This window comes from Littorina saxatilis, linkage group LG15 (genome assembly GCF_037325665.1).
Source record: "Littorina saxatilis isolate snail1 linkage group LG15, US_GU_Lsax_2.0, whole genome shotgun sequence".
In the NCBI taxonomy this organism is placed as follows: domain Eukaryota; kingdom Metazoa; phylum Mollusca; class Gastropoda; order Littorinimorpha; family Littorinidae; genus Littorina; species Littorina saxatilis.
The window spans coordinates 4053881-4080705 of NC_090259.1; the positions used below are offsets into that span (position 1 = coordinate 4053881).

General features: G+C 43.5%; 1 protein-coding gene and 1 long non-coding RNA gene across 2 annotated transcripts in view; one reads left to right on the top strand and one right to left on the bottom strand.

Moving 5' to 3' along the window:
* LOC138948255 (ATP-binding cassette sub-family F member 1-like) overlaps window positions 1–21589 on the top strand; it is a 31773-nt gene extending 10184 nt beyond the window's left edge. Inside the window, exons 10-19 of the mRNA XM_070319773.1 lie at window positions 383–507; window positions 8699–8811; window positions 9989–10163; window positions 11772–11846; window positions 13147–13217; window positions 16606–16638; window positions 18432–18503; window positions 19310–19471; window positions 20007–20079; window positions 21038–21589. Of these exons, the coding sequence (XP_070175874.1) occupies window positions 383–507; window positions 8699–8811; window positions 9989–10163; window positions 11772–11846; window positions 13147–13217; window positions 16606–16638; window positions 18432–18503; window positions 19310–19471; window positions 20007–20079; window positions 21038–21204 (1066 nt within the window). The 3' untranslated portion in view covers window positions 21205–21589. The remainder of the gene's footprint in view (window positions 1–382; window positions 508–8698; window positions 8812–9988; window positions 10164–11771; window positions 11847–13146; window positions 13218–16605; window positions 16639–18431; window positions 18504–19309; window positions 19472–20006; window positions 20080–21037) is intronic.
* The window catches only part of LOC138948276 (uncharacterized), a 289660-nt gene that overhangs the window by 49143 nt on the left and 213692 nt on the right, over window positions 1–26825 (bottom strand). The window lies entirely within an intron of this gene.

Here is a 26825-nt window from a genome sequence, read left to right on the forward strand (position 1 = left end):
CTGTCACTGCTGATTGTCTCCCTTTAGCTACCTTCAGACATGGAAGACTGGGGTCTTATAACAATGTTTCTACTGTACAGTTCTCTTGCTGTCACTGCTGATTGTCTCCCTTTAGCTACCTGCAGATATGGAAGACTGGGGTCTTATAACCGTGTTTCTACTCTACACTTCCTCTTGCTGTCACTGTTGATTGTCTCCCTTTAGCTACCTTCAGACATGGAAGACTGGGGTCTTATAACAATGTTTCTACTGTACAGTTCTCTTGCTGTCACTGCTGATTGTCTCCCTTTAGCTACCTTCAGACATGGAAGACTGGGGTCTTATAACCGTGTTTCTACTGTACAGTTCCTCTTGCTATCACCTGCTGATTGTCTCCCTTTAGCTACCTGCAGACATGGAAGAAGACGCTGCTGGTGGTGTCTCACGACCAGAGTTTCCTCGACAACGTGTGTACCGACATCATCCACCTTGACCAGCAGAAACTATTCTATTACCGTGGCAACTATGGTATGTGTGTGTGTGTGTGTGTGTGTGTGTGTGGACAACGTGTGTACCGACATCATCCACATCGACCAGCAGAAACTATTCTATTACCGTGGCAACTATGGTACCTACCTCTTCTCCTTTTCTTCCTCTTCTCAGTGTTTCAGATTGAATTATGATACGTTACTTGTATTGTTGACCAAAATATGACATTTTACACTGATCTAGACAGTCAGTGTTTCCCCGAGAGCGGTCGAGGTGAAACAATGACTGTTGAGATCTGTGTAAAATGTCATGTTTTGTCAAAAATACAAGTAACATTTATGTATCGATCGATTCTGGTTAGAATTCCTTTCAGTTTTTCTGATTGAACGCACACAAACATGCACTATTTTGTAGTCTCGGCTGGCCGCCTAAATAGGAAGTTTTGTCGGCCTCTGACGTCACATGGCTCAAAGAAAGGAAATCGAGTGTTCAATCGACACATTACACATTAGTTGTATTTTGACCAGAACATGACTTCTGATATAAATACATATATGGAAATAATTATTGTTCTCGCAGATCGCACTAGCAGTCCATGTGAAAAATGGCTGTCAATCTAAATGATGTTTTTTTTTATGCTGTGAGTTACAGCGACGTTCAAGAAGATGTCTGTGTGTGTGTGTTACAGGGGTGTTCAAGATGTTTGTGTGTGTGTTACAGGGGTGTTCAAGATGTCTGTGTGTGTGTTACAGGGGCGTTCAAGATGTTTGTGTGTGTGTTACAGGGGTGTTCAAGATGTCTGTGTGTGTTACAGGGGTGTTCAAGATGTCTGTGTGTGTGTTACAGGGGCGTTCAAGATGTTTGTGTGTGTGTTACAGGGGCGTTCAAGATGTTTGTGTGTGTGTTACAGGGGTGTTCAAGATGTTTGTGTGTGTGTTACAGGGGTGTTCAAGATGTGTGTGTGTGTGTTACAGGGGCGTTCAAGATGTTTGTGTGTGTGTGTTACAGGGGTGTTCAAGATGTGTGTGTGTGTGTTACAGGGGTGTTGAAGATGTCTGTGTGTGTGTGTTACAGGGGTGTTCAAGATGTGTGTGTGTGTGTTACAGGGGCGTTCAAGATGTCTGTGTGTGTGTTACAGGGGTGTTCAAGATGTGTGTTTGTGTGTTACAGGGGCGTTCAAGATGTGTGTATGTTACAGGGGTGTTCAAGATGTTTGTGTGTGTGTTACAGGGGTGTTCAAGATGTGTGTGTGTGTGTTACAGGGGCGTTCAAGATGTCTGTGTGTGTGTTACAGGGGTGTTCAAGATGTTTGTGTGTGTGTTACAGGGGCGTTCAAGATGTGTGTGTGTGTGTTACAGGGGCGTTCAAGATGTTTGTGTGTGTGTTACAGGGTTGTTCAAGATGTGTGTGTGTGTGTTACAGGGGCGTTCAAGATGTTTGTGTGTGTGTGTTACAGGGGCGTTCAAGATGTTTGTGTGTGTGTGTTACAGGGGTGTTCAAGATGTCTGTGTGTGTGTTACAGGGGCGTTCAAGATGTGTCTGTGTGTGTTACAGGGGCGTTCAAGATGTCTGTGTGTGTGTGTTACAGGGGCGTTCAAGATGTTTGTGTGTGTGTGTTACAGGGGCGTTCAAGATGTTTGTGTGTGTGTTACAGGGTTCAAGATGTGTGTGTGTTACAGGGGCGTTCAAGATGTTTGTGTGTGTGTTACAGGGGTGTTCAAGATGTTTGTGTGTGTTACAGGGGCGTTCAAGATGTTTGTGTGTGTTACAGGGGCGTTCAAGATGTGTGTGTGTGTTACAGGGGTGTTCAAGATGTGTGTGTGTGTGTTACAGGGGTGTTCAAGATGTTTGTGTGTGTGTTACAGGGATGTTCAAGATGTGTGTGTGTGTGTGTTACAGGGGCGTTCAAGATGTCTGTGTGTGTGTTACAGGGGCGTTCAAGATGTTTGTGTGTGTGTGTTACAGGGGTGTTCAAGATGTGTGTGTGTGTGTTACAGGGGTGTTCAAGATGTGTGTGTGTGTTACAGGGGCATTCAAGATGTCTGTGTGTGTGTTACAGGGGTGTTCAAGATGTCTGTGTGTGTGTTACAGGGGCGTTCAAGATGTTTGTGTGTGTGTTACAGGGGCGTTCAAGATGTTTGTGTGTGTGTTACAGGGGCGTTCAAGATGTTTGTGTGTGTGTTACAGGGGTGTTGAAGATGTCTGTGTGTGTGTGTTACAGGGGCGTTCAAGATGTCTGTGTGTGTGTTACAGGGATGTTCAAGATGTTTGTGTGTGTGTTACAGGGGCGTTCAAGATGTCTGTGTGTGTGTTACAGGGGTGTTCAAGATGTTTGTGTGTGTGTTACAGGGGTGTTCAAGATGTTTGTGTGTGTGTTACAGGGGTGTTGAAGATGTCTGTGTGTGTGTTACAGGGGTGTTGAAGATGTCTGTGTGTGTGTGTTACAGGGGTGTTCAAGATGTTTGTGTGTGTGTTACAGGGGTGTTGAAGATGTCTGTGTGTGTGTGTTACAGGGGCGTTCAAGATGTCTGTGTGTGTGTTACAGGGGTGTTCAAGATGTTTGTGTGTGTGTTACAGGGGTGTTCAAGATGTGTGTGTGTGTGTGTTACAGGGGCGTTCAAGATGTCTGTGTGTGTGTTACAGGGGTGTTCAAGATGTGTGTGTGTGTTGCAGGGGCGTTCAAGATGTGTGTGTGTGTTACAGGGGTGTTCAAGATGTCTGTGTGTGTGTTACAGGGGTGTTCAAGATGTCTGTGTGTGTGTTACAGGGGCATTCAAGATGTTTGTGTGTGTGTTACAGGGGCGTTCAAGATGTGTGTGTGTGTGTTACAGGGGCATTCAAGATGTTTGTGTGTGTGTTACAGGGGCGTTCAAGATGTGTGTGTGTGTGTTACAGGGGCATTCAAGATGTTTGTGTGTGTGTTACAGGGGTGTTCAAGATGTCTGTGTGTGTGTGTTACAGGGGCATTTAAGATGTTTGTGTGTGTGTTACAGGGGTGTTCAAGATGTTTGTGTGTGTGTTACAGGGGCATTCAAGATGTTTGTGTGTGTGTTACAGGGGCGTTCAAGATGTGTGTGTGTGTGTGTTACAGGGGCATTCAAGATGTTTGTGTGTGTGTTACAGGGGCGTTCAAGATGTGTGTGTGTGTGTTACAGGGGCATTCAAGATGTTTGTGTGTGTGTTACAGGGGCATTCAAGATGTGTGTGTGTGTGTTACAGGGGCGTTCAAGATGTCTGTGTGTATGTGTTACAGGGGCGTTCAAGATGTCTGTGTGTGTGTGTGTTACAGGGGCATTCAAGATGTCTGTTTGTGTGTTACAGGGGTGTTCAAGATGTGTGTTTGTGTGTTACAGGGGCGTTCAAGATGTCTGTGTGTGTGTGTTACAGGGGCATTCAAGATGTTTGTGTGTGTGTTACAGGGGCGTTCAAGATGTGTGTGTTACAGGGGTGTTCAAGATGTCTGTGTGTGTTACAGGGGCGTTCAAGATGTGTGTGTGTGTGTTACAGGGGTGTTCAAGATGTCTGTGTGTGTGTTACAGGGGCATTCAAGATGTGTGTGTGTGTGTTACAGGGGTGTTCAAGATGTCTGTGTGTGTTACAGGGGTGTTCAAGATGTCTGTGTGTGTGTTACAGGGGCGTTCAAGATGTGTGTGTGTGTGTGTTACAGGGGCGTTCAAGATGTGTGTGTGTGTTACAGGGGTGTTCAAGATGTCTGTGTGTGTGTTACAGGGGTGTTCAGGATGTCTGTGTGTGTGTTACAGGGGTGTTCAAGATGTGTGTGTGTGTTACAGGGGTGTTCAAGATGTGTGTGTGTGTTACAGGGGCATTCAAGATGTTTGTGTGTGTGTTACAGGGGCGTTCAAGATGTCTGTGTGTGTGTGTTACAGGGGCATTCAAGATGTGTGTGTGTGTGTTACAGGGGCGTTCAAGATGTCTGTGTGTGTGTTACAGGGGCGTTCAAGATGTCTGTGTGTGTGTTACAGGGGCGTTCAAGATGTCTGTGTGTGTGTTACAGGGGCGTTCAAGATGTGTGTGTGTGTGTTACAGGGGCGTTCAAGATGTTTGTGTGTGTATTACAGGGGCGTTCAAGATGTTTGTGTGTGTGTTACAGGGGCGTTCAAGATGTGTGTGTGTGTGTGTGTTACAGGGGTGTTCAAGATGTCTGTGTGTGTGTTACAGGGGTGTTCAAGATGTTTGTGTGTGTGTTACAGGGGCGTTCAAGATGTCTGTGTGTGTGTGTTACAGGGGCATTCAAGATGTTTGTGTGTGTGTTACAGGGGTGTTCAAGATGTCTGTGTGTGTGTTACAGGGGCGTTCAAGATGTTTGTGTGTGTGTGTTACAGGGGTGTTCAAGATGTCTGTGTGTGTGTTACAGGGGCGTTCAAGATGTGTGTGTTACAGGGGTGTTCAAGATGTCTGTGTGTGTTACAGGGGCGTTCAAGATGTGTGTGTGTGTGTTACAGGGGTGTTCAAGATGTCTGTGTGTGTGTTACAGGGGCATTCAAGATGTGTGTGTGTGTGTTACAGGGGTGTTCAAGATGTCTGTGTGTGTTACAGGGGTGTTCAAGATGTCTGTGTGTGTGTTACAGGGGCGTTCAAGATGTGTGTGTGTGTTACAGGGGCGTTCAAGATGTGTGTGTGTGTTACAGGGGTGTTCAAGATGTCTGTGTGTGTGTTACAGGGGTGTTCAGGATGTCTGTGTGTGTGTTACAGGGGTGTTCAAGATGTGTGTGTGTGTTACAGGGGTGTTCAAGATGTGTGTGTGTGTTACAGGGGCATTCAAGATGTCTGTGTGTGTGTTACAGGGGCGTTCAAGATGTCTGTGTGTGTGTGTTACAGGGGCGTTCAAGATGTCTGTGTGTGTTACAGGGGCGTTCAAGATGTGTGTGTGTGTGTTACAGGGGCGTTCAAGATGTCTGTGTGTGTTACAGGGGCGTTCAAGATGTGTGTGTGTGTGTTACAGGGGTGTTCAAGATGTGTCTGTGTGTGTGTTACAGGGGTGTTCAAGATGTTTGTGTGTGTATTACAGGGGCGTTCAAGATGTCTGTGTGTGTGTTACAGGGGTGTTCAAGATGTTTGTGTGTGTGTTACAGGGGCGTTCAAGATGTGTGTGTGTGTGTGTGTTACAGGGGTGTTCAAGATGTCTGTGTGTGTGTTACAGGGGTGTTCAAGATGTTTGTGTGTGTGTTACAGGGGCGTTCAAGATGTCTGTGTGTGTGTGTTACAGGGGCATTCAAGATGTTTGTGTGTGTTACAGGGGTGTTCAAGATGTCTGTGTGTGTGTTACAGGGGCGTTCAAGATGTTTGTGTGTGTGTGTTACAGGGGTGTTCAAGATGTCTGTGTGTGTGTTACAGGGGTGTTCAAGATGTTTGTGTGTGTGTTACAGGGGTGTTCAAGATGTCTGTGTGTGTATTACAGGGGTGTTCAAGATGTCTGTGTGTGTGTTACAGGGGCGTTCAAGATGTCTGTGTGTGTGTTACAGGGGCGTTCAAGATGTTTGTGTGTGTGTTACAGGGGTGTTCAAGATGTCTGTGTGTGTGTTACAGGGGCGTTCAAGATGTCTGTGTGTGTGTTACAGGGGTGTTTAAGATGTCTGTGTGTGTGTTACAGGGGTGTTCAAGATGTTTGTGTGTGTGTTACAGGGGTGTTCAAGATGTCTGTGTGTGTTACAGGGGTGTTCAAGATGTCTGTGTGTGTGTTACAGGGGCGTTCAAGATGTCTGTGTGTGTGTTACAGGGGTGTTCAAGATGTCTGTGTGTGTGTTACAGGGGTGTTCAAGATGTTTGTGTGTGTGTTACAGGGGCGTTCAAGATGTGTGTGTGTGTGTTACAGGGGTGTTCAAGATGTTTGTATGTGTGTTACAGGGGCATTCAAGAAGATGTGTGTGTGTGTTACAGGGGCATTCAAGATGTCTGTGTGTGTGTGTGTTACAGGGGTGTTCAAGATGTTTGTGTGTGTGTTACAGGGGTGTTCAAGATGTGTGTGTGTGTGTTACAGGGGCGTTCAAGATGTTTGTGTGTGTGTGTTACAGGGGCATTCAAGATGTCTGTGTGTGTGTTACAGGGGTGTTCAAGATGTCTGTGTGTGTGTGTTACAGGGGTGTTCAAGATGTCTGTGTGTATGTGTTACAGGGGCGTTCAAGATGTTTGTGTGTGTGTTACAGGGGTGTTCAAGATGTTTGTGTGTGTTACAGGGGCGTTCAAGATGTTTGTGTGTGTTACAGGGGTGTTCAAGATGTGTGTGTGTGTTACAGGGGTGTTCAAGATGTGTGTGTGTGTGTTACAGGGGTGTTCAAGATGTTTGTGTGTGTGTTACAGGGGTGTTCAAGATGTGTGTGTGTGTGTGTTACAGGGGTGTTCAAGATGTCTGTGTGTGTGTTACAGGGGCGTTCAAGATGTTTGTGTGTGTGTGTTACAGGGGTGTTCAAGATGTGTGTGTGTGTGTTACAGGGGTGTTCAAGATGTGTGTGTGTGTTACAGGGGTGTTGAAGATGTCTGTGTGTGTGTGTTACAGGGGTGTTCAAGATGTTTGTGTGTGTGTTACAGGGGCGTTCAAGATGTTTATGTGTGTGTTACAGGGGCGTTCAAGATGTTTGTGTGTGTGTTACAGGGGCGTTCAAGATGTTTGTGTGTGTGTTACAGGGGTGTTGAAGATGTCTGTGTGTGTGTGTTACAGGGGCGTTCAAGATGTCTGTGTGTGTGTGTTACAGGGGTGTTCAAGATGTTTGTGTGTGTGTTACAGGGGCGTTCAAGATGTCTGTGTGTGTGTTACAGGGGCGTTCAAGATGTTTGTGTGTGTGTTACAGGGGTGTTCAAGATGTTTGTGTGTGTGTGTTACAGGGGTGTTGAAGATGTCTGTGTGTGTGTTACAGGGGTGTTGAAGATGTCTGTGTGTGTGTGTTACAGGGGTGTTGAAGATGTTTGTGTGTGTGTTACAGGGGTGTTCAAGATGTCTGTGTGTGTTACAGGGGTGTTCAAGATGTCTGTGTGTGTGTTACAGGGGCGTTCAAGATGTCTGTGTGTGTGTTACAGGGGCATTCAAGATGTTTGTGTGTGTGTTACAGGGGTGTTCAAGATGTCTGTGTGTGTGTTACAGGGGCGTTCAAGATGTTTGTGTGTGTGTGTTACAGGGGTGTTCAAGATGTCTGTGTGTGTGTTACAGGGGTGTTCAAGATGTTTGTGTGTGTGTTACAGGGGTGTTCAAGATGTCTGTGTGTGTGTTACAGGGGTGTTCAAGATGTCTGTGTGTGTGTTACAGGGGCGTTCAAGATGTCTGTGTGTGTGTTACAGGGGCGTTCAAGATGTCTGTGTGTGTGTTACAGAGGTGTTCAAGATGTCTGTGTGTGTGTGTTACAGGGGCGTTCAAGATGTCTGTGTGTGTGTTACAGGGGTGTTTAAGATGTCTGTGTGTGTGTTACAGGGGTGTTCAAGATGTTTGTGTGTGTGTTACAGGGGTGTTCAAGATGTCTGTGTGTGTGTTACAGGGGTGTTCAAGATGTCTGTGTGTGTTACAGGGGCGTTCAAGATGTCTGTGTGTGTGTGTTACAGGGGCGTTCAAGATGTCTGTGTGTGTGTTACAGGGGTGTTCAAGATGTCTGTGTGTATGTTACAGGGGTGTTCAAGATGTTTGTGTGTGTGTTACAGGGGCGTTCAAGATGTGTGTGTGTGTGTGTGTGTGTGTTACAGGGGTGTTCAAGATGTTTGTGTGTGTGTTACAGGGGTGTTCAAGATGTGTGTGTGTGTGTTACAGGGGCGTTCAAGATGTTTGTGTGTGTGTTACAGGGGCATTCAAGATGTCTGTGTGTGTGTTACAGGGGTGTTCAAGATGTCTGTGTGTGTGTGTTACAGGGGTGTTCAAGATGTCTGTGTGTGTGTTACAGGGGTGTTCAAGATGTTTGTGTGTGTGTTACAGGGGCGTTCAAGATGTCTGTGTGTGTTACAGGGGTGTTCAAGATGTCTGTGTGTGTGTTACAGGGGCGTTCAAGATGTTTGTGTGTGTGTTACAGGGGTGTTCAAGATGTCTGTGTGTGTGTTACAGGGGCGTTCAAGATGTTTGTGTGTGTGTTACAGGGGCATTCAAGATGTTTGTGTGTGTGTTACAGGGGTGTTCAAGATGTCTGTGTGTGTGTTACAGGGGCGTTCAAGATGTTTGTGTGTGTGTTACAGGGGCGTTCAAGATGTTTGTGTGTGTGTTACAGGGGTGTTCAAGATGTTTGTGTGTGTGTTACAGGGGCGTTCAAGAAGATGTTTGTTCAGAAGCGCAAGGAGCAGCTGAAGGAATACGAGAAGCAGGAGAAGAAACTGAGAGAAATGAAGATGTCCGGCAAGTCCACAAAACAGGCTGTGAGAGGAACATGCTTTATTTTTTTTTTACACACTTTCAAGCCTCTTTTCTAGCCCTCACTGTGACAGCAACAACTCCTGCTTCCTCTTTTCCTTATCTGAATGCAATAATCATGATATTTCTCTGCATGATGCACTCACAAAGAAAACAAGAGGCGAAGCCATCAAGGCTCACGTAAGAAATCGACAAACAGTAACACAAACTCAATCACACACACACACACACACACACACACACACACACACACACACACACACACACACACACACACAGAAAGAGCATAGGTGAAACTGTGCAAGAAAGCGAGACACTAGATCTAGATCTGTCTGTCTGCATGTAGCCTACTTACAAGGACACGACTTCCAACTAGTCTCGGCTCTCGGCTCGCTCAAAATAATAATGACCGAGACTGTCAGTACTTCCTTCGCGTGACGTCTAACCCTCTTACGTCATAATGTGACGTCAATGTAATGTGACGTCTTCAAATGTTAGAGTTTCTACCACAGACATACACACGCACAGACGCACGCACGCACGCACGCACAGACAGACAAAGTTACGATCGCATATAAGCTACACTTACGTGAGCCAATAACAGAAGATTTACAGAAGTCAAAAATGAATCAAATGTGATGTATGTGTTACCTGTAGGAGAAGTGAAAAAGACATGTGGATAAAACATGATAAAAACACACACCAGGCAAAAGCGAATGAAACTTGTGATATGTTCCTGCAGGAGAACTGTATTAGGCGAAAATAAGAATCAAAGCGTAATTGTTTTACCTGCGGAAAGGGAAGCAGTAGGAGGAACTGAAAATGAGAGAAGCACAGTAAAATCGGTCATACATGTAAAAACTCACTCACGCTAAATGATGAGTGAACATGGGAGCTTCAGCCCATGAACGAAGAAGAAAGAAGCAGGAGCTGGAGAACTGCAAAAGGAAATATAAACGTGTAATATTTCCTTGCAGAAGACACCAAATAAGAAAACAGCAGTTGAAGCACTTAAGACAAAAGTGAATGAAATATGTTATATTTCTCTGCAGGAGAAGCATCTTAGAGGCAAAAGGAAATATAAACGTGTAATAATTCCTTGCAGAAGACACCAAATAAGGAATGAAAAAGGCTACGCTCATAAGTCAAAAGTGAATGAAATCAAGCCATGGTTTGCTGCAGGAAGCCAAGCAGAAGGAAGTGTTGACGCGCAAGCAGGCTAAGAACCGCACCAAGCAGGAGAAGTCTCAGGAAGACAACATGCCCCAGGCCCTGCTGGCCCGACCCAGAGACTACATCGTCAAGTTCACCTTCCCCAAGCCCACCCCCCTCAACCCCCCCATCCTGGGCCTGCACTGTGAGTTGTGTTGATACTGGTCTAGTTCACCTTCTCCAAGCCCACCCCCCTCAACCCCCCCATCCTGGGCCTGCACTGTGAGTTGTGTTGATACTGGTCTAGTTCACCTTCTCCAAGCCCACCCCCCTCAACCCCCCCATCCTGGGCCTGCACTGTGAGTTGTGTTGATACTGGTCTAGTTCACCTTCCCCAAGCCCACCCCCCTCAACCCCCCCATCCTGGGCCTGCACTGTGAGTTGTGTTGATACTGGTCTAGTTCACCTTCCCCAAGCCCACCCCCCTCAACCCCCCCATCCTGGGCCTGCACTGTGAGTTGTGTTGATACTGGTCTAGTTCACCTTCCCCAAGCCCACCCCCCTCAACCCCCCCATCCTGGGCCTGCACTGTGAGTTGTGTTGATACTGGTCTAGTTCACCTTCCCCAAGCCCACCCCCCTCAACCCCCCCATCCTGGGCCTGCACTGTGAGTTGTGTTGATACTGGTCTAGTTCACCTTCCCCAAGCCCACCCCCCTCAACCCCCCCATCCTGGGCCTGCACTGTGAGTTGTGTTGATACTGGTCTAGTTCACCTTCCCCAAGCCCACCCCCCTCAACCCCCCCATCCTGGGCCTGCACTGTGAGTTGTGTTGATACTGGTCTAGTTCACCTTCCCCAAGCCCACCCCCCTCAACCCCCCCATCCTGGGCCTGCACTGTGAGTTGTGTTGATACTGGTCTAGTTCACCTTCCCCAAGCCCACCCCCCTCAACCCCCCCATCCTGGGCCTGCACTGTGAGTTGTGTTGATACTCGTCTAGTTCACCTTCCCCAAGCCCACCCCCCTCAACCCCCCCATCTTGGGCCTGCACTGTGAGTGTGTCTTTACATTGGTACCATCCTTTTCACAACAACAACCATCCACCCACACACACACCTGTTCCACCCCTAATCACCTATGCTGGGGCTTCAGTGTGAGTCGTGTTGATAAGACGATACCCCCCTTTTTAAGATTTCACGGTTTTGAGATCCCCTCCCCCCCTCCCCCCCTTTAACCTTATTGCCCCCCTCCCCCCCCTTTAACCTTATTGCCTCCCCTCCCTCACCTTGAGCTCCACTGTGAGTTGGGGTGTTGAGACCTTGGTACTCCCCTTTTTAAGACCTGATTTCAGACCCTGTTTCTAAACTGCCCTTTCAAGGCCCTATTTTCTCAGATTTTCTGTGTGTAAATTCGTCTGCATTTAAAACTCCCTCCATGATATGTGTATGTGAGAGAGAGAGGAAGATGTTGTGTATGTCTGTGTGCGTGCATGTGTGTATTTCTCCAGGTTTGAAGCTGGATGTCATCATACCTAACATGACAGTTGACCTATTTTGTTGATGCTTCGTTGCCAGTCATGATCATGAAATGATCATTAATAAGAAATAAAAGAAGTTCTACAACCAAATTAGCACTTCGACCTACAAACATTTTTGAAGACGCAATAGTGAAATGTTGTCGTCGAAAAATAGGTGTTGGGTTTTTGGGAGTGAGGAATCCAAAAGGAAAGACTGAGCATTTGCATTTGACTGACCCAGTGAAAATCAGGACTGGAGGCGTTTGGAACTGACGAGAAATGTTGGCTTTGTTTTAGCCACGACGTTTGCCTACCCTGGCCAGAAACCACTGTTCAAAAACCTGGACTTTGGTATCGACATGGAATCTAGAGGTGAGAGCGTGTCTTCTTTTCTTTCTTCTTTGGAGTCATAGTTTCACCTGATTCATCTTTATCAATGAGGCAATAGGCCTAAATGGATAAAAATAAAAATAAAACCCTCGAGGGAAGACTAAAACGCTGGTCTTTGACAAGAATTCAGACATCTTGCCATCATGTTGTTAGTGCAGATGAAGCACAATGATTGGTCAAAGGGAACCATAGTTTTTTAAGAACGCACAATTCAAAGGTCAAGGATCCTGTCTATCATTCAGCCAGACACAACTGTGCTTGTCAATTATCACACCCTGTCAATTATCACACCCTGTCAATTATCACACCCTGTCTAAATGACCCTGAACATGCAAGAACTAGGTGTGTGTGTGTGTGGAGACATCCAACATCATTGACCTCCACCAGCAGAAACTCTTCTATTACCGTGGCAACTATGGTGTGTGTCTGGCCAGAGACTAAGGCAGTCATTGATTGAGCCCGAAGTCGACTTCTTGAAGACTTTCCGAAGGCTCTTTTCTAAAAATTCAGTGCCAATGTTTCGTGCAGTCAGCTTTGTGAGTTAGACTTTGCGTAGTAGACTTCGGCCAAATAATTTGAGGCTTTATGCCAACATATTCCATGCTGACAGATAGAAGAACTGCAAATTCCATTACCTTTTTATTTTATTTACTCTATTATCACAATGGTGAGAAATTCGTGTTTTTTCCTGCCTGTGGAAAGCTAGCAGCGACAAGAGTAGCGCTACACAGTTATGCGCGTGTTTAGGTGTAATCAGCCTCCTGCACTGATGGCAGAATGGCAAAGGTCTTTTAGGTACCACTGTGGTGACATTGGGGTTGGACATGGATACCATCTCTGAGTCTGCACATAAAATTAACTCGTGTCTGTCCCTGCCGAGATTGGAACCTGTGACTTTAGGATGAAAAGTGTCAAGTCCAGTGCTCCACCAACTGAGCCACCCGGCCCCATGGTTGAGCGACTATTGGGGCTTAACGTACGCTTTGACCACTTGGCCCATATTGGGACAGGTGTCGGTAATACACTAAGGGCCCCATGGTTGTACGTGCATCAGACAGAGAAATAGCATGATCTAGATGTTTATCACTGAGTACTGTGTGTGCTGTGGCCATCGTGTACTGAGATACCATTATTAAGATGTTAACCACAGATAACTGTGTGCTGTGGCCATCGTGTAGTGAGATACCATTATTAAGATGTTAACCACAGATAACTGTGTGCTGTGGCCATCGTGTACTGAGATACCATTATTAAGATGTTGACCGCAGATAACTGTGTGCAGTGGCCATCGTGGGACCCAACGGAGTCGGCAAAAGTACCTTCCTCAAGCTGCTCACTGGGGAGCTCATACCTGTACGTTTATGTTCCTTTATTTAGCTTATTTCTCTTTCACTCTCTCTCTCTCTCTCTCTCTCTCTCTCTCTCTCTCTCTCTCTCTCTCTCTCTCTCTCTCTCTCTCTCTCTCTCTCTCTCTCTCTCTCTCTCTCTCTCTCTCTCTTTTTTAATTTTTTAAAAAATTTATTTACATTTTTTTTGTTTTTATATTTAGTCAAGTTTTGACTAAATATTTTAACATCGAGGGGGAATCGAAACGAGGGTCGTGGTGTATGTGCGTGTGTGTGTGTGTGTGTCTGTGTGTGTGTGTAGAGCGATTCAGACTAAACTACTGGACCGATCTTTATGAAATTTGACATGAGAGTTCCTGGGTATGAAATCCCCGAACGTTTTTTTCATTTTTTGAGTCACTTGAGAAAAAGTGACTCTATGTAATCGGTCAGTGTTAGTCTGTCCGGCCGGCCGGCCGTCCGGCCGTCCGGCCGGCCGTCTGGCCGGCCGTCCGTAGACACCACCTTAACGTTGGACTTTTCTCGGAAACTATCAAAGCGATCGGGCTCATATTTTGTTTAGTCGTGACCTCCAATGACCTCTACACTTTAACGATGGTTTCGTTGACCTTTGACCTTTTTCAAGGTCACAGGTCAGCGTCAAAGGAAAAATTAGACATTTTATATCTTTTCTCGGAAACTATCAAAGCGATCGGGCTCATATTTTGTTTAGTCGTGACCTCCAATGACCTCTACACTTTAACGATGGTTTCGTTGACCTTTGACCTTTTTCAAGGTCACAGGTCAGCGTCAAAGGAAAAATTAGACATTTTATATCTTTGACAAAGTTCATCGGATATGATTGAAACTTTGTAGGATTATTCTTTACATCAAAGTATTTACATCTGTAGCCTTTTACGAACGTTATCAGAAAAACAAGGGAGATAACTAGCCTTTTCTGTTCGGCAACACACAACTTAACGTTGGGCTTTTCTCGGAAACTATAAAAGTGACCGGGCTCAAATTTTATGTGAACGTGACTCATTGTGTTGTGAATAGCAATTTCTTCCTGTCCATCTGATGCCTCATATAATATTCAGAACTGCGAAAGTGACTCGATCGAGCGTTTGCTCTTCTTGTTTGATAAATGTCTTTGATGACGTCATATCCGGCTTTTCGTGAAAGTTGAGGCGGCACTGTCACGCCCTCATTTTTCAACCAAATTGGTTGAAATTTTGGTCAAGTAATCTTCGACGAAGCCCGGACTTCGGTATTGCATTTCAGCTTGGTGGCTTAAAAATTAATTAATGACTTTGGTCATTAAAAATCTGAAAATTGTAAAAAAAAATTAAAATTTATAAAACGATCCAAATTTACGTTTATCTTATTCTCCATCATTTGCTGATTCCAAAAACATATAAATATGTTATATTCGGATTAAAAACAAGCTCTGAAAATTAAATATATAAAAATTATTATCAAAATTAAATTGTCGAAATCAATTTAAAAACACTTTCATCTTATTCCTTGTCGGTTCCTGATTCCAAAAACATATAGATATGATATGTTTGGATTACAAACACGCTCAGAAAGTTAAAACAAAGAGAGGTACAGAAAAGCGTGCTATCCTTCTTAGCGCAACTACTACCCCGCTCTTCTTGTCAATTTCACTGCCTTTGCCATGAGCGGTGGACTGACGATGCTACGAGTATACGGTCTTGCTGAAAAATGGCATTGCGTTCAGTTTCATTCTGTGAGTTCGACAGCTACTTGACTAAATATTGTATTTTCGCCTTACGCGACTTGTTTTTTTAAAAAATTCATTTACATTTTTATTTTATTTTGTTAGTGCCTTGTTCAGTGTCATGTGCAATTCAAAACGGATAGACTTTTTACGTTCCAAATCAAGCAGCAACAAACAAGAAGGTTACATTTTTGGAACGTTTAATTCAGGATAACATTCCTGGTTTTTGGTGTCTGATTGAGCTGTATTTTTTAGTTTATTTATTGACTCACATGCGAAGCAAAAGTGAGTCTATGTACTCACCCGAGTCGTCCGTCCGTCCGTCCGTCCGGACGTCCGTCCGTCCGTCCGGACGTCCGTCCGTCCGTCCGGAAAACTTTAACGTTGGATATTTCTTGGACACTATTCAGTCTATCAGTACCAAATTTGGCAAGATGGTGTATGATGACAAGGCCCCAAAAAACATACATAGCATCTTGACCTTGCTTCAAGGTCAAGGTCGCAGGGGCCATAAATGTTGCCTAAAAAACAGCTATTTTTCATATTTTTCCCATTTTCTCTGAAGTTTTTGAGATTCAATACCTCACCTATATATGATATATAGGGCAAAGTAAGCCCCATCTTTTGATACCAGTTTGGTTTACCTTGCTTCAAGGTCAAGGTCACAGGAGCTCTTCAAAGTTGGATTGTATACATATTTTGAAGTGACCTTGACCCTGAACTATGGAAGATAACTGTTTCAAACTTAAAAATTATGTGGGGCACATGTTATGCTTTCATCATGAGACACATTCGGTCACATATGATCAAGGTCAAGGTCACTTTGACCCTTATGAAATGTGACCAAAATAAGGTAGTGAACTACTAAAAGTGACCATATCTCATGGTAGAAAGAGCCAATAAGCACCATTGTACTTCCTATGTCTTGAATTAACAGCTTTGTGTTGCATGACCTTAGATGACCTTGACCTTGGGTCAAGGTCACATGTATTTTGGTAGGAAAAATGTGTAAAGCATGTGAGTCGTATGGGCTTTGCCCTTCTTGTTTATCAATTTTATTTCTTCATCAATATGATGAATCGAGTCAAGCTAATGTGTCTATGCTTGGCACATTGACACAGAGTCTCAAAATCAGGATGCTCAGAAATGAATTGACAAGTCTTTTTTTTTAATTATCTCCCCTGCCTTAGTGAAAAGGCAGGTGGTGGCAGAACTGCATGTACTTTGTACACCTTGAGTGTAAAATGAAATACATTAATTTATTAATGGTTTGTTTATTGAATATCATTTCGATATAAAAATGATAACAGGAAATGATGTTGAAAAACATCAGTGGGAGAAAGACAGTTAATGATTTTGTTTTAATTAATCTTTTTGAAACTTGCTTCTAAGAAACTTGAAATCAAGGTACATGTATAATGTATCATAATTACTGTGACAAATTTGTTGACGTAAAAGAAAGCTGTAAACTCAGTATTTTGAATTGTAAATTGTCCCCAGTGTGCAGTTTTTGTTTTGTTTTAAAACTATTTCAGGATGAATATCAAGCACATGGAGTGACAAGGGTGCAACTCTTTACAACACACTCATCTTGGTGTTAGCTTTTAGTGTTCATGTCACCAATTGTGATCTGTGAAATGAATAACTCAGCGTTTTGATTGGCATTGTGCAGAATGAAGGCGAAAGAAGAATAAACCACAGACTGGTAAGTGGCTGGTGCGTCTCATTCCCAGTGAGGGTGTGCTGAATGAATGTCAGTGTGTCTGACTCAGTGTGGGTCGATCTTAAACTTAAAGATGATTCACGAACTGGTACTCTTCCTGTTGGGCTAAACGCCTTAAGACAGATGACTTAGTACATTGCTTACTCCTAAACCATTGTCAAATATCACGATCTCTATTTGCATCATTTGGTAACTTTAATCTGTTGTTTTTGTTCATTCTTAGCACTCTTTTACCTGTCCTGTTAAAACACTACCGCTTGCGTGAATTCAGATTATCTCCCCTCCCCTAGGCAAGAAAACAGTGTCATGACAGTTCATGGCATCTTGGGCGATAATGTATTGAGGCCTGATTGATGCAGCTATGTGAAAGATTAGTGAACAACTTTCTGCATGTTTTCTGCTTGATCTTGCCATTGACAACTGTTCATAGACAACTGTTCATAGACAACTGTTCATAGACAACTGTTCATAGACAACTGTTCATAGACACCCCTGTATCTACTCAAGTTCCGATAAAACATGCACATAACAACGAACTGTGCTCTGCAGGAGAATTCCTGATTTTAGGTGACAAGCGGTCCTGTCAGATTTGATTTGATATTAAAAGTGTTGGAAACCTAGGATAGAGACAGCACCCACATGGACAGTTCATGATGACTGACATGTTTCATGCACACTATAGCAAGAAGATAGAGACAGAACCCACATGGACAGTTCATGATGACTGACATGTTTCATGCACACTATAGCAAGAAGATAGAGACAGAACCCACATGGACAGTTCATGATGACTGACATGTTTCATGCACACTATAGCAAGATCTAGATGTGGCACTTTTCAGAGCATGTATAGGTAACGTCATCAAATCTAGTTTTTACATCACCCGTTTGCCAAGATCTGCAGTCTTGGTGGGAGCAAGACAACTCATGCATTTGGAACATTGGAGAAGAAAGTGAGTCATGGGTGACGCAATATCTACACGTACGCATACAGGTCTTTGCTACACGTTCACTCATCTAGAACACTGTGATGTTAATGAGTGTTTAGTGGCATATCTTCAGCTTGATACATGGAATACAAATCATGTAGGATTCATGTTCTAACGAAAGAAGAAAAAAAAACAGAAAAAACCCACTGGAGGTGACTCTTTGTGTTTTGAGACATGTAAGTGAGAACCAGGATGTGTGTAAGGGGGCAAACACATTGAGATGCCTGATGATGGATGCCTGTACAACTGTAGACATGAGATCTGACCTGGAGACAAATTATCTCCCCTCCCTTATGGAGAAAAATCAGATACACCTCAAAGCGTGGGAACATATTATTGAATAGTTATCAGCTTTTGTTTTACTTTTATTTATTTTCCATTTTATTGACCTGTTACTAATCCTCCAAACATGAAATACGGCTGCCTATATGGCAGGGATGATTGAAAACGGTTGTGTACACAATCTTCCCAGTTGTATGACTGTAGTCACCTTCTCTGTAGTCGTGGCTCTTCATGTAGACTCTCAACAACAACAACTTATGAAGTACAGTCCACCCTACCCTGGCCACCACCTCTCAAAAACGACTCATTGCCCATAAGGACCACCCCTATATCACCCACTTCTTGTTGTTAAAGACAGGTTAGCCTGTACTATTATTTGATGAGTGATTCCTGCTGTTTTTTCCACACAAGTTTTTAGCCGGGGTACAACAACTTATTCATGAAAAAAGGTTAACGTTGAGATAGTGAGGCAGAAAGTGATGATGTGTGCTGTGTGTGTTGCAGAGGGTGGGCAAGTACGATCAGCACTCAGCCGACCAGCTCAACCTGGAGGAAAGCCCTGTGGAATACCTGCAGGTACTGGTCCAGCATGCTTTTGAAATGTACCCCCATGACACATTGTAGAAGTTGTGATTCACAGTAGGTTTTGTGTGAAAAGTGTTGTGCTAATAGAGTGCCCCCACCACCCTTCTCAGACCTAAAAAAAAGCTGTGAAAATCAAGTCTTGAAAGGAGGAAGTCTTACATGGGGGTAAATTCTCACAGGTTCAGAACAGAGAAAGCAGGGTCTTAAAATGGACAGTCTTACATTTTTTAATTTTTTTAAAGGGGGGGTGCCACTGCATTAATTTTTCATGTTGACTCTAGTGCTCTCGTCTAGGTGGCAAACTTAATCATCAAAACAATTTTTTTATCTTGACAGAATGGAGCCAGGAAATAGATGTTTGGTGTGTGCCTGAATAAAATTAAACTCTAATGTTTAAAACTCGGGCCAGATCTGTGTGTTGAAAGTGGTTGTTTACACATTTGTTTAACGCAGTGTTGCACGGTTGTCGAGGAAATAGCTCAGTCGGTAGCGGCGCTGGCTTAACCAGTTGTCGCTATCGGCGTGGGTTCCATCCCTAAGTTTGGCAAGGGATTTATTTCCCATAGTCAACCTTGTGCAGACTCTCCTCGATGTCCGAACACTCCGGTGTGCACGCATGCGAAAGTCTCAGGGCTTGGAAACATGAATAAACGCATGCAGGAAGAATAAAAAAAATGTGTAGCGCGGTATTCTGTATGGCTGCTCACTGTCCCCAGTGAGAAAGCAGCCCGAATTTCAATGAGGGTAACCTCACAGGACTATATGAATCTTATCCTTATCCTTGTCTGTGTCTTCAGCGGCTGTTCAACCTGCAGTACCAGGATGCCCGCAAGATGCTCGGCAAGGTCGGCCTGGCCAGCCACGGTCACTGTATCCTCAACCGTGACCTCTCCGGGGGTCAGAGGGCAAGGGTCGCCCTGGCCGAGCTGTCCTGTCGCGCCCCTGATGTTCTCATTTTGGTGAGTTTCACGTTACGTTCAGCTCTTCACTTTCTTCCTCTCCTCCGCTTCTTCTTCTTCTTCTCTTGCTCCTCAATGTAGAAGATGGAATAAATTGTCAGTTGTGTGAAATTGTGTCTTTGAAAAAAGTAGAAAGGTACTAGTGAGGTGAGTTTGTGTGTGTGTGTGTGTTGGTGTGTGTGGGTGCACCATGTTATTTTGGAGAACAATGTGCTCTTTCTTTCTCTCTTTTCTGATCTCAGTTTTTATTTTGCTGTCTCTCCCCTTCTCTGTGAATCCAACTTTCTTTAACAAATAGCCGAGTTACAGGATGGGCGTCTATAGTCTGTAAGCAGAATTTTCAACAACATTCATTACATTAAGCGTGATGAATAACTATCAGCAATTACTCTTAATGACAGTAGAAAGGGTTACATGTACTGAAAAATGCCTGATAAGCAATGTGTATCCTTTTATAAAAAAAATTGAAATGCCTTCAAGGGTACTGTTATTATTGTGTTTGTTGTTGTTTTAATCACATTGTGTTCCTCCACAGGATGAGCCTACCAACAACCTGGACATTGAGTCTATAGATGCCCTGGCGGATGCTATCAAAGAATTTACTGGAGGTGAGTTTACATTTTGCTTTCGTTTTTGGGTTTTCTAGGTGTTTTATTACTTCTTTTTTCGTCCTGCCATTTAGCCAGCCATACTCTGTGGTCGGGTGAGATCACAATGTTGAGAGTCATTTTGTTTCGATCACTATGGGGAGGACTTGAAGATGTTGATGAATGGTGTGCACGTGTGCTGATCGTGAGTAATGACGAGCGTCTGATCGGGGACACGGACTGTTGTGATCACTATGTTCAGAGAAGATGATGATTGTGATGTTGATGATAAAAGGACGATGATGATTGTGATGTTGATGATAAAAAAACGATTTGTTTGTTTGTTTATTTGTTGCTTAACGTCCAGCCGACTACGCAGAGCCATATCAGGACGAGGAAGGGGGGGATGAAGGGGGCCACTTGTCAAGCGATTCCTGTTTACAAATGCACTAACCCATTACTTGTGTCCCAGCAGGCTTTAGTAAAACTAAATTAATACCTACTGGAAGATTACCAGTTTCCAGTATGTTAAAATAGGCTTAACCTATCTACTGCTGGACTTACATCAGAACACTAACAGATTAAACTATACATGAATCGCGAGACAAGCGGCAAGAGAAGAGATTTTTGGAAAAAATACAGGTGAATGAGCAAGAAGGCAGAAAAAAGAAAAGAATTCATGAAGAAAAGGAGAGCATGACAGGAAAGAGGAACCAAAAATCTACCTAACAGCAAACTAGAAAGCTCCTGCGGTTCCAAAAACAGAGGGGCCTTTAATTTCATAACCGCAGTGCCCCACTGCGGGATAAAAAAACGACGATGATGTTGCAGCAGATTGATGGTAAGTCACTGGTGTTGTAACCATTTTGTTCAGGGCTTGACTGTTGATATCCTCTGTGTACAGATCGTGAGTCTGATCAGGGAGACAGACGGGTGTGATCACTATGTTCACAGTTGATGTATGTTAATGTTGTTCTAGGTGTACTGATCGTGAGTCACGACGAGCGTCTGATCCGGGACACGGACTGTCAGCTGTGGGTGGTGGAGGACCAGACCATCAACGAGGTGGACGGAGACTTTGACGACTACAGGAGGGAGCTGCTCGAGGCTCTGGGGGAGACGCTCGCCAAGCCCGTCACTTCCTGAGGACACGCCACACTTATGGGGGGGGGGGGGGGGGCTGCTCGAAACACTTGGGGAGATGCCACACCACACTTGCAAGATGTGGGTAAGGGGGGGCAAAGGATTTGTGTGTGAGGGTCTGTTTGGCTGTTTTTGGGGGGCATGTTAGTGCATGTAAGCTATTGAAAAACAGACAGAAACAGAGGCATGTTGTTAATTGTTTCACGGACATGGGAAACATGCTTTTGCTTCAAACAAACTGATGAAGAGACACTTGTCAAAATAAGCCTTGCTTACTTTGTATGCAGGTTTTTACATTATCAAAGGTGGTTCTTTTGTGTTATTTTCTGTTCTCCATATGAACGGTATCTGGACTGCCTTGGAAATTCAGTAAAGGTTGATGCAATAACATGGTGTGGCTTTCTTGTGTGTGACTGATCTTAACTTGACAAATAAACAGCAGAAAAACATAACTACATTCTTTCATGACTGAACGACAAAGCGCATGTATGTGCACATCTTGAGTCTGGGATGTTGAGCATAGTGGAAAGATTCAAAGCTGAAAAAGGGAAATGAAATCAGAAACATTGTATGTAAGTGTGTACATTGTATCTTCAAAGGAATTACATCCTGCTCCCTGGTGCAAGCTGTAGTCAAATTGGCATTTCTTTTATTGTATGCCATTTTGCTTTTGACTGAACCCACTGGATTGTTACAACAACCTCCTCCGAAGGCGGCGTATGGCTGCCTAAATGGCGGGGTAAAAAACGGTCATACACGTAAAATTCCACTCGTGCAAAAAAACAGTTTGAGCCCACGGAAGAAGAAGAGAAGAAGAAGTTACAACAACAGAGCCATTGACATTCTTAAACAAATGAGGCAGAGCGCTATTTTATGATCCGAGAAACAAAGGGACGTGAGCGCTCTAAATGCATACAACACGAGTCATTGAAAGGCGGAAAAATGCTAAGACAATTTTGTGAGGTGTTTATCCTGGCGATTTATTCATACATTTCTTTATCCCAAGGAAAAATCGATCCACTCTATTCACTACCGTGCACACCAGTGACCGACACACAGCCCTCGACTTGTTTGCCTTCAAGCTTTACCGATCTTTACCGCTGGATCAAATTACATGCAGCGGATTAATAGGATAAATATCGGGACGTGCAAAGGTAAGGGCTGGCGTGATCGGCCCAAACACACACAAAGCCGAACAATGGCAACGGTGTATTGAGTGTCGCTCAAGCAGAGTTATATTCCCCTTGAAACGTGTGTGAACAAAGATCTTTGCCCTTTGATTAACGTCAAGTGTTTTTTTGGCAGACAGATTGACGCAATAACGTTTCACATGCTGACTTCCGCCAGTTTTATTTTCCTTGTTGGTCTACTCTCAACCAATTTCTGTGTCTGTGTGTGTTTGCGTGTGCATGTATATGTTTGTGAACATTAGTGTGTGTGTGTGTGTGTGTGTGTGTAAACATTATGTCTAGATAATGGTAGGCTCCATCCATGCACTGCTTGTGTGCAAATATTGAATTGCTTTTACATCGGACTGGATGCTGTGTACAATAATTTCAGGAAAATAAAGGTGCAACGTGGTTTTTCTTTGATTTTCAACTCTTACACATCCCTCTGCCTCCCAACACACACTGTTTTGCACAAACACGTATAATAATAATAACATAATTCATAATATTTCTAAAGCGCGTATATCCTGGGTTGAACCCTGCTCAAAGTGTGTACAACAACATAACATTTTGTACAGAGCAATCAGACATATATATATATCAAGTCCCTGGTACAGAGCAATCAGACATATATATATATCAAGTCCCTGATACAGTGGAACTCCCCTTTCAAGACCCCCTAAAAGCAAAGAAAATGTGTCAAAAAGGGAGGGAGTCTTACAATGGAGGTAAATTTACAAAGGTGACGAGTAGAGGATTTGAAATGTAGGTCTTGTAAAAAAGAAGCCTTAAATTGGAGGGAGGGGGGGGGGGGGGGAGGGGAGTCCTAAAGGGAGGTCCCATTGTCATTCACTCCAAACCGGTTCTCCGCGTCACCTAAATTAAAGCGGCAAGAAGGATGTCATTACGTGCAATGAATACAGTGTCGTCATGGCTCTGTGCACATTTGGGTCATCAGGCTGAGTTGTGAGAGGTTCTTTTTACATTTAGTCAAGTTTTGACTAAATGTTTTAACATAGAGGGGGGAATCGAGACGAGGGTCGTGGTGTATGTGTGTGTGTGTGTCTGTCTGTCTGTGTGTGTGTGTAGAGCGATTCAGACTAAACTACTGGACCGATCTTTATGAAATTTGACATGAGAGTTCCTGGGTATGAAATCCCCGAACGTTTTTTTCATTTTTTTGATAAATGTCTTTGATGACGTCATATCCGGCTTTTCGTGAAAGTTGAGGCGGCACTGTCACGCCCTCATTTTTCAACCAAATTGGTTGAAATTTTGGTCAAGTAATCTTCGACGAAGCCCGGACTTCGGTATTGCATTTCAGCTTGGTGGCTTAAAAATTAATTAATGACTTTGGTCATTAAAAATCTGAAAATTGTAAAAAAAAATAAAAATTTATAAAACGATCCAAATTTACGTTCATCTTATTCTCCATCATTTTCTGATTCCAAAAACATATAAATATGTTATATTTGGATTAAAAACAAGCTCTGAAAAATAAATATATAAAAATTATTATCAAAATTAAATTGTCGAAATCAATTTAAAAACACTTTCATCTTATTCCTTGTCGGTTCCTGATTCCAAAAACATATAGATATGATATGTTTGGATTAAAAACACGCTCAGAAAGTTAAAACAAAGAGAGGTACAGAAAAGCGTGCTATCCTTCTTAGCGCAACTACTACCCCGCTCTTCTTGTCAATTTCACTGCCTTTGCCACGAGCGGTGGACTGACGATGCTACGAGTATACGGTCTTGCTGAAAAATGGCATTGCGTTCAGTTTCATTCTGTAAGTTCGACAGCTACTTGACTAAATGTTGTATTTTCGCCTCACGCGACTTGTTTTTTTTTTGGCGGACAGATCTTGAACCAGAGATTGTAGAGTACCTGCTGGGAGTGTAGTATGCAGGTGTGCCTGACTGCGAAATGTCACAACGCTATGGTAATGGGGAAGGATTAGTCAGACCCAGGGGAAGATTGTATCAGATAACAGAGAGGCCTTGTGATGGTACACAGAGAAGGTTGTATGTTAAATGACAGTTCTGTGTGCTCTTGGCCACAAAAACTGCGTGAAACAATTATTATGCCTCTTTTCTATCCAGACTGAAAACTTCAAAAACTCTTCGCCCTTAAACTGAAAGACACTTGACGTGACTAGCTGGCAGATGATTTTGCAGAGGTCACGTGACAGCCGCTCAAATATTTGTTCTCCCTGAGAAATGTATAATAATACAAAGCAAGAGGCAAAGCATTGAAGGCTAACGTATTTAAGTATTAATATAAAACATTAAAGAATGTCATTCCTACTGTTACTGTCAATATATGTTACACACACCGAATTACCCTGCACACACACACACATATACACACACACACACACACACACAAACAGCTCTGCATCTGCATGGATCGACAGACGAGAGAGCACAAACAGACATCAAACATTTGCAAGAGTGCATAATCACACACCACACACACGCGCGCATATACATTTATGCAAGAATGTTGCACACACACAGTGATTTAGTCAAGAGTGCGTGTTAGTGTGTGTGTTATTGTTATTGTGTGTGTGTGTGTGTGTTAGTGCGTGTGTGTGTGCGTGTGTGTTTCTAAAAAATTAAGTCTGGGGAATGGTAGTTTCCATCCATGCACTACTAGTGTGCGAATATATAATTGTGGTTACATGATGGTGTTTAAAATAGTGTGAGGATATCAATCAATCAATCAATGAGGCTTATATCGCGCATATTCCGTGGGTACAGTTCTAGGCGCTCTGCAGTGATGCCGTGTGAGATGAAATTTTATACGGCCAGTAGATTGCAGCCATGTCGGCGCATATTTACCTTTCACGGCCTATTATTCCAAGTCACACGGGTATGGTAGACAATTATTAACTGTGCCTAAGCAATTTTGCCAGGAGAGACCCTTTTGTCAATCGTGGGATCTTTAACGTGCACACCCAATGTAGTATACACGGGGGGTGGTTCGGACACCGAAGAGAGTCTGCACACAAAGTTGACTCTGTGAAATAAATTTCCGCCGAACCTGGGATCGAACTCACGCTGACAGCGGCCAACTGAATACAAATCCAGCGCGCTACCAACTGAGCTATATCCCCGCCCCCAATATGAAGGCTCAGCTGTTTTCCCCCGCTTACCCACACCCCAAAAAACCCCAGTTTTGCACAAACGCGCACACAGAAGAGAAAAGAAACCAATCAGGAAGTAAACTTGAACTGAGCATAACTGGCATTCAACAATTGTATTGCTGAAAAGAACACTTTGAAAAAATGTCACATACAGATTACCTCCCCCCCCCCAACACACACACTATCTTTCTTTAAGCAAGTTTCAGATAATGGACACCAAACCGGTTCCCCCAGTCACCTGAATTGTAGCAGCCCTTGAAAGGAGGATTTCATTTTGTGCAGCAATCCGGGTCGCCATGGCTGTTATCTGTGCACATAATATGGGCCATGATGTTTACTTTACGCTGGGTTGTTATATATTTTCGCAGGGGCTATTTATACTCCAAGTGTACAGAGATTTCTGTCCTTGTATACATTCTAACAAGGAAATATTCCTCATAATAAGGCGTTGATTGGGGTTATAGTTGCTACCGTTACATTTTTACAAAAAAAAGTAACTTGGAAAGTATTCAAAACGTAGACAACCGTAGTTTGCCTTTACCACTGGATCAAATTACATGCAGCTGAATTAATCAGAATGACAAGGGTAAGGGCTGACGTGATCGATCCAAACACACACAAAGCCGAGCTATGACAACGGCTTATAAATTACTAATGAATGTCGCTCAGGCTGAGTTGAAGTCCCCTTGAAACTTGTGTAAACAGTGTTCTTTGGTTAGCAATACATTTTCACATACTGACTTCCACCGCTTCAGTTTTATGTTGGTTTAAGCGTGTTTATTCAAATTCTCATACACACGTTTCAAACAATAACAACATTAAGAACGTTAACAAGCAGATTGCTTATGGACACGTTCTTGAAATTATAATCAATACACATTCAGATAGCAAAACATGGCGAACAAGTGATGGCTTCAACACTTATCTTGATAATCTTTAATTATATTTTATACAAATAGGGTAAAGAGAGAGACAGGGAGAGAGAGAGAGAGAGAGAGAGAGAGAGAGAGAAAGAGAGAGAAAAAGAAAGAGAGAGAGAGAGAGAGGGAGAGAACAAGAACAAGAACAAGAACAAGATTTTATTCCTTTAAGGCCTTAGCCCCTTTCGGAAGGGGGCTGGTTACACAAAAGTAAAGCGTGTGTGCAGCAGCAATCCACACACGCGTCGTTTCAAGTGAACAGAAGAAAAGACAATGTATAATCACAAAATACTAATGCTTAAACAGCATTTTCTAAACATTTAAATGAAAAATACAAGAACTTAGCTACATTGCAAAGTATAGTTTCATTTTTCATAGACAAC